Source organism: Brachyistius frenatus, unplaced genomic scaffold (assembly GCF_029030835.1).
Source record: "Brachyistius frenatus isolate BFR_SWC_R1_liver_20210118 unplaced genomic scaffold, ASM2903083v1 Contig_51, whole genome shotgun sequence".
Taxonomy (NCBI): Eukaryota; Metazoa; Chordata; class Actinopteri; family Embiotocidae; genus Brachyistius; species Brachyistius frenatus.
In genome coordinates this window covers 2,212,501-2,229,396 of record NW_027210650.1, presented here as the reverse complement: position 1 = coordinate 2,229,396, position 16,896 = coordinate 2,212,501, and the positions used below count along the sequence as shown (strand labels likewise).

Here is a 16,896-nt window from a genome sequence, read left to right as displayed (position 1 = left end):
TTTATAAATGGAAAAGCTGTTTTTGTGCCACTAAAGCTCACTGAACTGAAAATAAATCTACAGACTGAGATCTTGACAGATACTGGGACAAGATAAGAACTGTAAAATAGCAATAGATCGTCGGAGGGAGTCACTTTGGTCCAGAATTGCTGTGTAATGTCACGTCACAAAATGAATAGTCCCGCTGATGTCGGCACTAAGCTCAATGCGATGCTCTCCATGAGAACCAGGACTGTTTGTCACATCACCCGACCTAATGAGCCGTACCCGGCTCGGCCGGCGCTGCCTTACTGTGGGTGAAACTCGCTCCCTCACAGATTTAATGAGACCTCTTTTTCATACCGGCTCTTGATTTCGCTCACTCAGACTAAATGTTTTTCCTTCGTCATACGTGGACGATGTACAGATCTATATGGAGGTACAGAACGACGTGTGGGGACGGCGATTTGTTGGTCTGCACCATCTGTGAATGACGGAATCGCAGAGATTCACGTTTTGAAGATCCATCGTTAAATTTCTGCCCTTTTTTTGGACACGTGTGTTATTTTCTCAGAGCATCTCAAGCAGAAGCTTGACTCGTCATTCTTATACTTGGCACTCTGTTGGGAGGGAACCAATTGATATGGATTTTTGACTAGAGGGGCATAATTTACAACTTTTGCAACCCATACGAACACTCATTAGGTACAGAGCACAATTAGTGATCATTTGGAGACGTGTTTTTGTCCCCTGAGAAATGAAAGTTCAATATTCACTCTCCTTCTAACTCGATTTTGGTCTCCAGCACCTCCTGAGTAGAAAAAACTCCACTGTGTTCATCAGCTAATCAGTAATGTTGTGTGCAGTCTGCGGCTTGAAGGTAGCATACGGTTACTTTATTGGGACTTACTGACGTTAAACTACTGCTTGGAAACAGGGTTGAACTAAAACTATGAGCCGAAAGACGCAAAAGCTCTCGATAGAACTGAATGGAATTGCAGAGTTGTGTTATAATAATCGTGGGACTGTCGCTGTGAGGAACAAGTTTCCCGTTGAACGTAGCTATTTTATCTAATGTTCATATGAAATGATGCATTATTTCACTGTGTTGAGTCTTCAGGTGCAAGATCCCAGTAAAGAAAGGAAACTTTCCTGACCTAAATGTCCCCCGGCTGCACCCTTCAGATAGGAAACCGACGTCATGTTACAGTGCCGGGTGGTCACGGTGGAGAGAGGCTTTACAAAAAAAAAAAAAAAACAGGACACCCATGATGTGTCATGATATGACGGATAACGGAAGAAAAAGAAGCAGAGAGAGACGTGGTGGTAATGAGACGGGACTGAGAAGCAGAGAGCAGGTTACGGGATTTAGACAGTTGTACGGCATCTTGTTTGAAGATGTCTCGTCAGGTGTGACATCGACACCACATCTGAGGACAAGAGACGGACGGAGAGTATGTGAGGTTTCAGGATCAACACACACGGGGGTACAAACCCAACCCCAATTCAGCACAATTACATGTCCATGTTCATACGCACACGCATACATACGCTCCAGCCAGGAGGTGACATTGATAAAGTAGGTTGGTCTTTCCAGGGCAGAAGTAAATTAGTTCAACTGTAGCTGTGAGATTACGTTCAGGTCTGTCTGTTTAGTCGCACTTTTTCAATACACCCTCCGGGCTTTGTGTGTGTGTGTGTGTGTAAAACTGTCTAGATTGCAGGGGCATGGGTTCGATGAAACAGGAGTAGGAGAAGGATTTAGCTTCACCAGGAAACACAAAGATACACACCATTATTAATTTTAAATTCTGTCTCCACTTCAAAGACCACCTCCTGATGATGTTCACAACGTTTTAGAAGTTACCTCCCGGTGTAAACTATCTGCATCCAGCCAGGTTTTAAGTGTCGGTCGGAGGTTTTCTCACTTGTGTTGTGATGTTTTCGGATTCATTGTGAATTCCACTTTCAGAGAATGTCATTATAAATTATGGCTATTACAATAAAAAAAAATTTAAAAAAAAATCCATTTAGCAATCGTAGGGGAAAAAATATATCTTCCTGTTTTTGTTTTTTCTAAGTCACTGACATTAAGATATCTAAAGATTAAATGTTATACATTGAAACTGATTCTCGAGACAGACTGCAGTTATAAGAGGCTTCTACTTGTTAGTGCTTTCCAACATGCCTCTAATTCACCAAGGAGAGACACACATTGATCGGGCAGCAAGCAGCAATCTTTCACCAAAGCAACACAAAGTGCTTTTTGCAGAGCTACTTTGCACTAATTAAACCATCAGGAGAGATTGGGGTTCATAGTCACGCTCAGGGAAACGTAGACATGCACATGAGGCTCCGGATTTTACCCATTACATCTAACAGCAAAATGAAGCCAAAAGATTACATAGCCAATAACGGTTGTTAATAAACAGGTCTCACTTCAAACTATAATTAATCTGAACCCTAAAAATTAAAGATCTTTTTTTATTATCTATAAAAAAAAATTTTTTTTTAAAACATTGCAAAACACTGTCCGCCTCAGTAATCTGCAAGTCCATAATATTCACAGTGCATGAGATGCATTTGTTTGCCAGATTTATAATGTCATAGTTTACTGGTCCACTCCTCTGCACAGCCGTAGCCACACTGTCCTACATGCTAACAAATATTGGGCCGCGCCACAGGACGAACTTTTTAGATGCTCAACTCCGTCGGTGGTTTTGGTTCTTGCTCTGTCCACGGTGATGATTTAGAATTTGTCTGACTGTTCCTGTGCTACCAGTGCCAGCGTGTTGTTGTGATTATGTTGCCCGGTACCTTGTCCCAGAGTCTCTCCCGGTCCAGAGCGATGATGACCATGGAAGGGTTGGCGAGGAAGCCTTGATTGTTGAACGACAGGTCCCTCCTTTCCCACGTCACGTTCAGCATGTGCCTGTGCCCGACAGAAACATCAACACAAATATCCAAAGTATAAAGTACGCAATCAGTGAACTTTGATTCTACACTCTACACATGATCATTTGCATATTCATTTCCTCGGATACACGCACACACAATGATCACCTCCTAATTAAAGCCAAAGCTCCCCCGGGAGGGCTTAATCTAATGTGGGAGACTGGAAGTAGCTCATTAGGGGATGATAGCGGCAGGTGATTGGTCGGACAGCAGGGTGTTCCTACGGAGTGATTTTGATGTGTCTTAAGGTATAAATCCACGATAGATTCTACTGTGTATAATGAATTCAGACCAATTTGCATTTCAGACCACTTCACGTCGCGTGCTGGCGGCCTCGTGAAAAAAGTTGAAGTTGTGCTCTTCTGTCGATGCGTCAGTAATGATCACTTTGGGAGTTTCAGGCTGTAAAAAATGATTTCTCTCCGTGTTTAACGGAAAAAAAAAAGGAAGTCAGTAAGATTATATTTATACAGCACTTTTCAAAACCAGGGTCACAAAGTGCTTTAAAGCTTGAATAAATATTTAGCTGCTGGAAAGACAAGAAGCGATAGCTCGAGTATGCCTCACCTGAACAGAGTATTGTTGTCTGAGTGTTTCGACGGCTTGTTGCAGTCTCCGTGTCCCTCGGGGATAAAACCATACTGCTTCTTGAAACTCTCGGCCCCTTTGGCTACAATGGCCACACCCTCCCGCACCCTCTGCCGCAAGCTTTTTCTCCACTGGTCCGTAATCACGCCGATCACACCGATGGGGAAGCTGGCAGGTGGAGGGCTTTCGGGGTTGCCCACGGCAAGACTGGGGAGGATCCAGATGTAGCCTGGCCCCAGCAGACCCACCTCAGCTGCCTGTTGAAACAAGTACTGCGCCTCCTCATGGGAACAGTACACCAGCAGGACCTGCGAGTCCACCTGCAGACAAGAGAAGAAATCTGTGGTAACTCGCAGAACGAAGGGAAACAGCTTGAGCATGCCGTAGGTCATCGGAAGACGGTGACGCCACCTGTTCCAAAAGTTCAAGCCGAGTTATAACGTAGTGAGAGTGGGAATTTCAGCTTCATTTAATTATTATTAACTTGCACTGAATTACTAAACTCGTCATTGTCGTACACCGACCAGTCAAGTTGCAGTTTCCATACATGTCTGTAAAAACTCATATATATAGCTGAAATTTAATAAGAAGCATTCATCCAAGCTTTGTTGTTCTTGTTCTGATGGGTTTGTTTTGCTACAAATTCTTAAATGCTTCAAGCACATCTTCAACCTGCCAGCAAAGAAGATCGATACAATCAGCACTGTTTCTTGTTGGACACTCAAGATCAGTCTCACCAATTCAGTATCTGACTGAATGTGAAATATGGTCACACTCTCCTCTTCTGTTCCTGAGTTACGGCGCTGAACAATGGCCAGAACATTTTTATGTCACAGTGAAGTTGACCTTTGAGCTCTTGGATATTAAATGTCATCTCATCATAGTTTTTAACCTATTAGACATTTTTAAGAAATTTGGTCATAATTCTTGAGTTACAACCAGTAATGGGCATCGAGACCTTGACCCTTGACCTTTGGCCAAAAAAATCTCATGAAGTTCAAGTTCGAGTGAACGTTTGTGCCAAATTTGAAGAAATTGCCTGAAGCTGTTCCACAGATATCGCATAACAAATTTTTTTCATACAAACTTGATGCTTAGCAACTTTATATGTCATCGTACCTGCTGCAGTATTCGTTTGGTCTTCACGTCACTCGACCCGACAGACATTTCCAGAGACAAGATGTCCTGCAGATTCCACAGAAAATAGGAAGTGTCTGTGTAGGACTGAACTATATCCACAAAGGTGTCGTAGCCCGCCAGCAAGCTGGTGATCACCGTAAACTCGCCCCAGTCATACTCCTCCATCATCTGAAACAGGGACATATGAAGTGCTTACTAGAAGTTATTATTAATTATTATCAGTACATTTCAAAATCTATAGGGACCGAAAGCAATAATTTGGAAATATATGTTGGTTTACATTCTTGCTTAGAGAAGATCGATATCATTCATCATGGCTGTGATCAATGTGTAGCTGGAGCCAGTTTCTGTTAGGCTTAGCTTAATTTAGCAGTAGCCCAACACAGAGCCACCATTAAAATTGGCGAATTTTGCACATCAGATTAAACAAGACCGACTGTGATCAAGAAGTCTTTGCAAAACAATTCCTCTTGTATTAATACATGCTTGGTGTTTAACATTGATGTAGACTACATCTGGTCAGTAATGACAAAACCAAACTAGAAAGCTTTAAAATCTGAACTGATCTATATGTGATTATATTTACTAATAGCCATTTACTGATTTTGCTACAAACTGTCACTTTCATTATGAAACTCTCTCAGCTGATAGATTGACATCATTACAGACTTAACTGAGATTATCTGGTTGACTCCCAAAACATCTGTGACAATGAAAGCCCGCCAATCTCATGGCAATTTGTACAATCCATCATAAATAGCCTGCAGATTGTATCAGCATGTGGACGTTGGTCCAGAACTTATGATCAGGGTTTTTCCCCCACTGATTGTTAGGACGTCCCTTTCACGGTGTTAATCCGCCTGAGAGGTCCCAGTAGTCAGGCTTGACCCTCCAACCATTTGGTGTGACAGCGTAGGATTTTGATTGGAGGTTAATAAAATGCACTTCTATACCTTGAACATGCTGATGGCCTGCTGCTTGAGAGAAGACCCCATCTGCAGGAAAGAGGATCCCTCGGCCTGTAAACACAAGGAGAGTCTCAGTTGATGGTTCAGTTTGTCACGGGCGGAAAGGCGAACGACATCCACGGCCAGGTGGACGTTTGCTGTCACAGGCGTTTGAGATACTTTTAAACGTGCCACTTCTGCAAAGGAATTACAATTTCCGAACAGGTTTTATGGGCCCACAGGTCATAAAATATGAGAAGAACTCAACATCTTGAATAAATCAGCAAACGAACATCCAAGTACAGTGTTGAACCTGTCACAACAGAAGCAAACCGGACGAAAGGTTTTCAGATTACCTGCTCGGCTTCTCCTCATTTACACGTCACCTTTAACATTGCCACTGCTGCGGAACATTTAAATTTGGTTGAAACTTCAAGAACAGTGCATTTTAATACTTCTCCCTCTTGTTCGGTAAGCATATTATCACCTGTAAAGCCATCCGTGTTAAAAGTCACGTATCCGGCGGAGCACAACGGACTTACAATACCAATTAAGTAAATGAGAAGTGACAAATGTGGGGGTGGGGTGGGGGACTACATTTTAAGCGAGCTTCGGACACTGTCACTTGAAGCAGCTTAACGTTTTAGAAAATGTTTCATAAATATCCGCAACGTCCTAAAAAGTGCCGTTTAAAAGTTTGGCAGCAAACACATGATCGATAACCCTTTAAAACTTGACTGATTGACAATACACAGCTGTGAAATATTCATTTGCACTGTACAGCCATAAAGATGCAGATGCAGGGTGATGTATGTTGTAAAAGGAACAGCTATCGTGGATATTATATCACGCTTTGCACTCTTATCGATGTTTTCCTCTTCAAACGCTTTGATTGCCCGTATTCAGCCTCGATGTGGCACAAGTGTCTCCGAGCAGCTCTCGGTCCCGCTGCTCTCTTTCTGTCGAGAAGGGGCGGTCCAGTGTTGTGCGTCTCTGTGTGTGTTAGCACACATTTGCATGTCTAGTCGCTGTGTGCGTTGACAGGAAAGAGGTTGTCAGGAGTCCCATGTAGTTCAAATAGTATGAGAGAAAGCAGGCTTCGGGGACGAGAAGCGGAGGAACTCTGGACAAACGGGGACGAGCTCCTGCCCTTCCCCGCCGGCCCGTCTCGTGCCCACTTGTTTTGGAGGATGGGATCGTTTGATTTGGCCGCTACTAACTGTGTTAGAGTGTTTTTCTTTCCCTCTTACTGGTAAAGTGTTTCCCTCTTCATGTTCATCCTGATTGCCTGGTCAGTCCCATTCAATCAAAGGCTTGGCCTCTATAAAGGCTGTATAAGCATGTTCGCCACCGAGACTCTGGCTTTGATGTCAATCTGTGCACACTTCCATTTGACAGACTACGTGTTAGTACACTAACTTTCATACCGCAATGAATTGAAACTGATTCATTTTCTGTTTGCTCATTTTACTAAAATATGAACGGTCTTTTCGTGCCCTCTGTTTCACGCACACAATAAAACACACTGATAGCTTCTGTCCAACAGCAGTGTAGTGGTACTTAGAGGAAAAATAAAGATGAATTGTATATGTTTACAGATTGTATGGTCTGAGCTGCAACAGCTGCGGCTTCCTCGACCGGCAATTTCAACAGTTTGAAAATTGGTTGGCGGTCCCTCCTCTTCCGCCGCACGTCCGCCAAAATATAAACAATTGAATATCAAGTATCCAGCGTTTCATACAAAAAAAAATTCACCATTATGAGTACAACATCCTTGTACTAGTTCACTGCAAGTTTCCATATTTGTGAGTGTGTAAACGCAGTTATGCACATGTAAGTGGAAGTACATGAATTCAGCCTCTTGCTCTTGCTCGACCAACACATACCTTGTTTCGAGTTAACCATACCCCTTTAAAGCTTGACTGGCAAGGCAGCTTTGCCATATGTGCTCATTTACAGTGATTCACTGCTTCGGTTTCACATGTATTCACATCCCAGAGCACGTGTCACATATATTTTTGTCAGCAACAGGAACCTTTCTGTCACTTGATCAAGATTTCTAAAATAACGCTAACAACAAAACAAATTACTGTCATATGTAAAAGATATATCCTGAGCAATGATGTGGTGATTTGAAGGTCAAATGATGTTGGAACATCATTACAAAACTGGATCGAATTCTTATGTGAGTGAAAGTTTTTTGGGGACATATAAATCATGTGTAATTGTTGTGTCAACAGTTGTCATTTCATTTCTGCTTAAACAACCACACTGAATAGGAAGAAACGTACATGCACACAAAACACAAAAAGCATCGGCTGCACTTGGCTGAAAAAAAAGGGTCAACAAATTCAACTGAAACTGTCCCACAGACTGAACAGCCCTCTTTCTTTTTTTTTTTTTTTTTTTTTAGATGAACCTCTGTAATAGTTGGAGATGTGAGAAGCCTCTAGGTGCTGGAGGGCTGAGTAGACATGTGATGTAAGCAGGTGCAAGAACATGCAGAGATTTGACATAAGTAGTAATATTTCAAGTTTAGATTCGATAATTGATCGGCAGCTGGTGCAAGAAGGCGTTCATCAGCGTAATGTGTTATTCTATTTTCCATCTGTACTCCTTCCTATATTAACTGCAGGCCGAAATATAAGTCTGTAATCTCAAAATACAACTGCACGCATGTATGAGAGAGGAAGGCAGAGAGAGAGAGAGAGAGAGAGAGAACAGATAGTGTTAAACTGTCAAGTGCCATTTGGGACCAAGTCTCAGATCTTCTCAGTCTGTTCCCGTCTCAGAGGTGACTAACTGTCATCTCTCCTTCCTGTTGGTCTTCGCTCTCCCGCAGCTCAGAGACTCCGCGAAGCCCCGAGAGAGCTCTGCAGCCCGAGGAGTACCACAGGAATATCACAGCCAGACTCTCCCTCACTCAATTTGACCAGGTTTTTATCTCTGTCTCAGCTCGTTGGAGACTCACCTCCAGGAGCTGAAATGCCACCAGGCCACTGACTGGGCTGCGCACCAAAATAGTTATAAAAATAGCGACACACAACTGTGTCAGGCTGTCACTGAATAAATAAAAAATGGCTCGGGATTGGCAGTCCTGGTTAACTATAGTGCCCCACTTCAGCTGATATGCCAGAGCGGTGGTGAGGTGCAATCGTTCGAAGAAGTGCCATTAAAATCCAATTAGTCGTGTCGGAGCTATTAAACAAACTGATAATGTGGTGACCCCTTCAGTCCAGTCAGTGTTTTATCACTTTCCAATTAAGAAAGTCAAAATCAAACTTATTGGAAGACATTCACTTTCCCCGTTGGTAGTGAAATCAAATAAGAATTACAATAAAAAATAAAAAACATTTTAAATACCTTCTTTTCCGTGTCTTAACTCACGGTAACACCACCCACATGAAGAGACAGAGTCCTTCCCCCTCTCTTCCCCCCTCCCCCTCGGCTTCCTCGTCCTCCACTTCCCAGCCGTCTTGTTCTCACCACCTTGGCAGTGCGGCTGTCACACACCGGCGTAATTAGCAGTCCTACTGCCATACGTATGGTAATGTGACAGGAAGATGGTGGACACGGTGGCTGCTCGCGCACTCCTCTCCTTCCACGGGGGAGACTTTGTGCCGCGCTTCCCCCTCGGTGGAGAGACTGGTGTCGGTCAAACAGGGAGCGAGTCGATGCTCACGTGTAGGTGTTATTTTACTATCTCTCGTACGGGTTATACATGCGCGCGTTTTTATATGAATAATAAATGTTTACTAGAAATAACCAGGAACGTTTACAATGTTGGGTTCATTGTTGAGTGAAATCACTCCGGTAACTATTATTCATTTTACTCCATTAGATTTATCCGTTGGCCGCAGTTACTTTGCAAATTGACTGACACAACTGACACTGTATAAACTGGAAAGAAAGTGTCAGACAATCATCGCAAGTCATTTGGATTCTTCCTCTGGGGGCCGCAAATGTCAGTAAATCATTTAATTGTAATCCATCTGTTGTTGTTGAGATCGTTATTGACTAACTACCTGACAGACAAACAATGCCATTGAGCCACGCTGCTAGACTGAGTAAACAAGGAACAGTCAGAATCAATGCAGCACAGGCCGAGTATATCCTGATTTTTAGTCCCCACCGTCAATCACACTTCAAAATCGCTCGACCCTCCGCTTCCAGTAATGTGAATGGAAAGATTTTTGTCTGCCTGGTCAAAGACTCAGTCCTTCAAACTCCTCCGCAGGTGTAGCACAGGCTTTCAGTTTACACAGGATTTGTAGTTTCCAGATCCAGCCTGAGATCAGTCAGGTGATGCCACTGAGGAAAATATTCAGACTTGACAACAATCCTCCTGAGCCTCAGATAAAAGTGTTTTTATCAGGATTGAACAGCATACACTGTGACAAGTAAATTGCCTTTGACAAGTCACATCTCTGGAGTAGAGGAATATGTCTGCCTCTGTCCACCTCACATTCATGACTGTTTCCAAAGCGTAGAGAAACATGGATGAACCCGAATACAGTGATGCAAAAGTCTGAACCCACGACAAGGAGTTTTCATTCACGACACGCACAAACAGTTTTTCCTAATTTATACTTCCAGACGGTCGATAAATACTGAAGATTATATCCTTCTTATTCTAGAAGTTGTGGCAAATCTGTTGTAATGGATTGCACGGACCTGTATAATAAAATAATGAGGATTTATTCATATAGAACTTACTCGTAATGCAAAATGTATTAATTGATGAACCTAGAACTGCTTCATTAAATTTCAAAAACTCAGCCTCGGCTGACTGGAGTCCGAGCCCTTTTCCTCTGTAACATGCTTTTTAAAAGCACATCATTTCTCATTTTAGTTCATTTGAAGTAAAAAAAATTATAGAGATTTTCATTTAAATGAATGTCTGCTCAGTCATTATCTATTGCTGAAAGACACGATAGTGACTGAGCCTGTGGCCCGCTGATGAAAGCCCTCACATTTGCAGTATTACAAACTGAACGAGCTGTCGGTGGCGAGACATTTCCGGAAAAAGAAATCCCAATGTAGTGATGTGTTGTCCATCGTTCTACCGGGGAAGAGGGGATGCGGAGCTAATGCAACTGACGTCACTCAGGCAACACTGTTTGTTTCTCTGCAAAGTGAGATTTTTGCATTTTAGTTGTTTCAAAGCTTGATCTACACGAACATATACTTTATGTAAATGTGGTAGAGAGTGCTTAGTGACTTAAGAACCCACAATGTGTAATGTGTGTATGTTATGAATGCTCCCACTTCCGCAGACGAATTAATGAAGTCGTGACCTTGATGTTTTCACCGAGGTTGCAGCCACGGCCCTGAACGTGACTCTTTCTGTACCTCCAGCAGTTATTTCCAAAATAGTTTTGATGCTTGGAGCATCACAGACTAAATTAGATTTACTTCTGTTTTGTCAGGATTGGTGGCAGAAGAACCTGGGAACCTGAAACATATGTTGTTTTTAGCTGATTTGTGTGGACTGACCCTTTAAATAGAAACAATTCGTTTTAGTACAGTTTGCTTTAACAGATAATTAAACTCTGTCACGGCATTGTGATGCTTATGTCCTCATTAAACTGATTAATTTTCACCTATTTAGGGAAACCTGCCACAAACAATTAACTTGAATTGCGACGCTACTCTCAATGCTATGGTGTGACTAGTTTGACTGACTGCCTTATTGAGATTACTGGGCCATGCTGGAGGTGACCTGGCCATTAACGTGGTTTCATTCCCAGAGATTTCAAATTTAAAAAAAAATATTTAAAAAAACCCACTTTCCAATGGGAATACTGTGCAGCAGCTCTGGGCTTCTCATGACCTGTTTATGGAGTTTCTGGTTTCTGGATCATGGGGCCAAGAGAGAGCCAGAATTGAAGGGGGTGGAGAGAAGAGACAGAAGTACAGAAGGACAAACGGAGAAAACGGGTCAGTTTTGCCACAGAAACAAACCCCCCCAAAAAAGAAATGTACACCGTGATCCAGTAAGAGACGTCTGGCTCATTGCATCACTTCGGTCTAATATCACGACCAGAGTGTGACCTTAGACTGCAGCCACTTCTCAGACTGTAACTCCTGAAATATAATCTTCTACTGACAGCTTCAAATTGTAATAAATGATCTTATATGCTCGAATACTCGAGCTCAACAGTGTCTTTGCTTCAAAAATCCATCATGTGCACACTTAAAAGCCACTTTTGTTCCCATTTACTGGCGCACACACACACAGAGAGCTGTCAGCTTTGTTTATTCCAGACTTTATCATCGCCTACAACCACGATCGCTCATTATTCGATGTTTGTAACTGTAATGAACAAAAACTAGTTTGTTAGTGATTAAACATTCACTGTGTATTTCCTCAAAAACAGAGAGATTTAATAGCGCTTTATGATAATAAAATAGAGTTGTCATCTGTAGTTAATTAAAATTTCCTTTCCCAAAATGTTTCCCGGCAGCCACACAAACAATCTTTTACCACACCCTCACCATGTAACGAGTAAACTCTAATGCTCTTTTATACGACAATCATTCATCCAAAGTGTCCTCTCAGAAAGTCGGCCTTATTTGAAGCGAGGTGATAATGTGTTTGGAAATGGTTCGGCATCTTTTTAAAGGGTGTCATTTCGAGTCAGTGGTCTTCACTGCTCGTATCAAGTCAGAGCACTGCAGAAAGCTCAAGTTATTTCATTGAACTCCTTTACACTGTGAATTCAAATAGCTTCCATCAGCTCTGAGGCTTTACAGCCACTGGTACTAACAGGTTTATGAAGACTTCTATTTCATGAGCGATTATGTTTTTAAATGAGACCGGCTGTCCTCCAAAGACTTGATGATAGTATCAGTCTTTCCTGCAAGTGCCCCCAAAACAACATGGAAGCTGTTGCTCTGTCCTTAGATTAGCTGCAATTTAAGGTTCAGGACGGATTTAAACCTGTGTTGACTGGGTCAAACTCACATAAGCACTTAAACCACATTGCTGTGTTCTCAGAAACTGCAGTTTAAGCTTTATTATATGGTTCAGTCTGAATCTGTGTCCTGTAGAAATAGAACGTCCTGCAGAGGTCATCGTTTGTGGGACCTCCCGCTGTGTCGTCCCCCCTTCGGCTTGTGAAGTGTCTTTTTGAAGCCTTGACTTTGACACATCGGTTGTCGCTATCTTGGGGGGGGGGGGTGGACTGAGGGGTGAGTCTCACTGAGAACCTAAGGACACGAAGCCCTCCCACCTACACCGGCAACCTGACTGAACCCCAGGCAACTCAATCAAACCAGACATACCTCTCTTTGAGACCTAATATCTAATTAACGATGGAATTATTCTCACAGCACCAGAACACTGATCAGAAGGAGTGAATTTAGCAAAAGACACAAAAAATGTAGTGATTTTGTATTTGATGAGAGTGGTTGACTGTTTTTGAATGAGCGCCTATTGGAGCCAGAGGTTGTTTTTTTTAGCCAGCCCCTAGTGGCCCTCAGTGGTATCGCAATTTAAGGCACTTCTGCTTAATTTTTCAGACCCGGGAAGTATGTCCGTCTTTTTATACAGTCTATGGGTTCAACTACAGGCTGGTTTGAACTGAGGTTTAGGTTTCATAAAGTTGAATAAGGACGACTTGCTTGTAGGTTTTTACAGTTGCAACGCGGAGAACTAGTGACTATGAATGGCAGCAGTTTGGTGTTTGTAATATTCACTCAAAATATTTGCAGTGCCCATGTTTATTGTTGCACAGCTGTGTCACCTAACAGTGTGACTGAAAAGGAATTTTGCCTTATCTTGCTGAAAATGTTAAATATATGTCATTTATGGAAAGATTTATTTAAATACAAATCGAAGTGCATGAATGTCAAATTAACCGTTTCAAATTTGTTGCTTTGTGTTGGAAAACTTCCCAGCTGCATGTTTATGGGTCATTTATACGATCATTGTGTTGTTGGGTGTTGTATTGTTATTGCTTGTTAGGATTCACTTGTTGTTTTGTTTTAATGGCTTATTTTATGTGAAGCACTTGGAGTAACTGGAGTTTAGAAAAGTGCATTACAAATAAAGTTTATTATTATTAGGATGCACCAACTGGAAACCATCTTTAATGGAAAGAGGATAGACTGTTTCTTTTCACTCTGTAAATTTGGGTCTGGTAATACCGGGCTGCTTGTATTTACCATATTTATTGGTATATGCATCACCAAATTTCTTGGTAAATGTCATATCCCAAACATAATAAAAAACTGGGATAAGCCTCATAACTGAAGTATCTATCCTTTTAAACACACTTAACCCGATATTAGATATTCAGAAGCTTTGTTTGTGTTCCCATACTTTTGGCCATTAAGTGTTTCTGCAAAAATAAAAACCACCAAATTTGAGGATTTGTGGTTTTAACAAGACAAACATTGAATTCTCACAATCATTGCTATCATAATTAGAGCACTCATTTATCTGACAGTGGAATATTATGGCAAATATATGTAAGTTCTGTTGTTGTTGGTAAAGTTTCTTGTTGTTGTTTACCCCGCAGCCTCGCTCGGAGTGTCCTCCAGCCTCCCATCCTCATCTCCTCTCCTTCTCCTCTCTTGTTGCCTTCCCGCTCTACTACTCCCATGACTCGACATCTGGAAGCAGCACCCTCTAATGATCACCCAGCACACTGCAGTGACTCACAGCCAGCCAGCAAGCCCACAACACACACACACACACACACACACACACACACACACACACACACACACACACACACACACACACACACACACACACACACACACACACACACAGAGATAACACACTCAAGCTCTGATTTCCAACTCCTCCGAGAGACACGTTGCTTTATTTTTTCTCCTTCCCTCACAGGCCCTATTGAACAGTCTTTATGCCTTTTCTCAGCCGTTGCTCACACTTTCTCATTTCCTCCTCTTCGCTTTCGCTTGATGTATGTGTCGTCTGACAAAAGACACACTTCCTCTCTTCCTTTCAATCTTTTCATCTTTGTCTCATTCCCTCCTTCCTTGTTGTTTGCCATAGAGAGATCACTGAGACAGGAACCATAAATAGGCGGCCTGCGCGGCTGCTGGTGCTGCTTCTTTTTAAACCCGCCATCAAAGATATTCATCATCATCAGGCTATTGATAATCAAGCACTATTGAGCTCTTTTATCCCCTGTGAGAATCATGCACTCACATATGTCTCTCTCCGTCCAATCCACCTGTCCCATTGTGCCCGACACCTCTGACAAGCTTCTTCTTTCTTTTTTTTCTCCTTGCTGACAACAAAGGAGTGTATAAGAGAGAGACAGAGACTGAAGGGGAGTTTGAGACGCAGGGCTGAATGAGGCCTTCGACATGCAGACCACAAAGGGGAGTGTTTTAGTCTTTGTGCTATATACAGAACCGTCACTCAACACTTTAGGCTCGTCACAGAAACGGTCGGTCGGTACGCGGATAACGTCCCATCTGCATGTTTGTCTTCTGGCGCTGTCAAGTGGAGAGGTTAATTAATCCAGCCGTGATTGGCTCGGCAAATTACAAATCAGAGATTGTCGATCACTGACAAACTTCGCCCACAACATTTTGGAGGCAGTAGAAGAACTGCCCGAGATCCAAATCTGGGTTGAATATAAACACAATTTGAAGGAAGTAGCAACGGGTTGGAGAGGTTTTTGCAAGGAACCGAAAGCAAAATAGAAAAATAGGGGGCAAAAAAAGACTGAATGGTTTTGATGTTGGGGTGAATTGTAAAAACTATATAGGAGCTACAGCCTCCTGAAGGGTCTAATTAACAGTTTAATGGCGTCATGGAGCTCCAAGAGAGCACAAAAGAGCACAGGCCCGTGGCTTACTTTTGGCCAACCTTAATAGACTCAGCCAAAAAAAAAAAAAAAAAACTGGATTCATGGAGTGGAGGTGATGGAGGGAAAGATTATAAAGCTGGAGGGATAGAGAGACCAAAAGTAAAATATGAATAAGTTGGTGAAATGAGACGAGGTGAGAAGTGCAGAGAGTACCAAAAAAAAAAATACCAAAATGGAATTTTGGGAACAAGAATGACTATTTCACTCACAAAAGAGAGAAGGGAGACTTAACTGTGAGACAGTAAAACATTGCCTTCAGGCAGCTGTCAGCCAAGCTTCATCGAAGCATCTTTCTCCTCCGTCTGCCTATTACTCACTCACTCTGCCGTTCCCGCTCTGCCATCAAAATACAGCAAATCAATCACCCTCCCGCAGCTACAGCTCCTCCTGTTTAATACCCGTCTATGACGTGACATCTGCAGATACCTTTTGATTAACAGGAATCTGATAAATACAACTTGCCACAGTTTACAAAATGTCGCCTGCGGGCGACATCCACCGTTCGTAGCCACGTAGCTGCACTTTACAGCTCGGTTTGGATTCCTCTGCTGGTGGATAAGTGCAGGAATTCACCCATTTGGCCGTGTGTGTGTGTGTGTGTGTGTGTGTGTGTGTGTGTGTGTGTGTGTGTGTGTGTGTGTGTGTGTGTGTGTGAGTGAGTGACTGTGACTGTGTTCATTTGCATGTGTGTTTCTATGTGTGAGAGTCACTTCTATAAATACAAGGTGTCGAGGATAGCAGTTAGGTAATTAAAGGAAGGAAGGGAAGACGGGCGGGAAGCACGCAGTGAGAGGAAGAAGGGATGGAGCCATTATCCAACTCAAAAGTGGAGAAAAAGTATAGATTAACAATCCATCTGGTGTCATCAATCTCTTCTTTACAATCTAACCGCACAGCTCACTGCTCTCCGTCTCCATTCATCAATGAGATACATGCTAAATCATAGCAGGAAAAACCTGCTGCTCTTCAAGAGCGCAGGGATGATTGATTGAAGCGCAGATTGCCCGTAGCACTTGTCTCCCCTCGCAAAGTTTCTCTTCCCACAACTGTGGCTTTTTCCCAGCCAGGGATTAGACGATCTGATAAGGGTCGAAGGCTGCAGTCATCGCCGATAATTCGCCCATCTGTATTGCTCATATCCAAGTATTTGCATGCAGCGAGTTGCTTGCCAAAGTGGGTTTCACCGCTCTGACCTACTTAAATTGTTTTAAGCTGAGTGATGCCGGTGCACAAGAGTTCTGACTAAGACAGGAGGCTGTGAGGAGCGAGTGCTGCTGACAGGGTTTACATTACAGGTTGTTGTTCATGTCGTACCAGTGAACATTTTTTTTTTTCTTGATCGTTATATGTGACCAATGTTATTGCAACACCTCTGGGTGAAATGCATTCATCAGAGTGGCAAGAAGGCAGACTACTTCAGACCCAATCCAAGC

General features: G+C 42.6%; 1 protein-coding gene across 2 annotated transcripts in view; it reads right to left on the bottom strand.

The window, feature by feature from the left end:
- The window catches only part of LOC138624435 (glutamate receptor ionotropic, NMDA 2C-like), a 49,856-nt gene that overhangs the window by 21,534 nt on the left and 11,426 nt on the right, over positions 1-16,896 (bottom strand). For both annotated transcript variants that reach the window (XM_069704652.1, XM_069704654.1), the window contains 4 exons: positions 5,616-5,681; positions 4,642-4,830; positions 3,502-3,842; positions 2,797-2,911 (listed from right to left, as the gene is read on the bottom strand). In XM_069704652.1, coding sequence (XP_069560753.1) covers positions 2,797-2,911; positions 3,502-3,842; positions 4,642-4,830; positions 5,616-5,681 — 711 coding nt within the window. The remainder of the gene's footprint in view (positions 1-2,796; positions 2,912-3,501; positions 3,843-4,641; positions 4,831-5,615; positions 5,682-16,896) is intronic.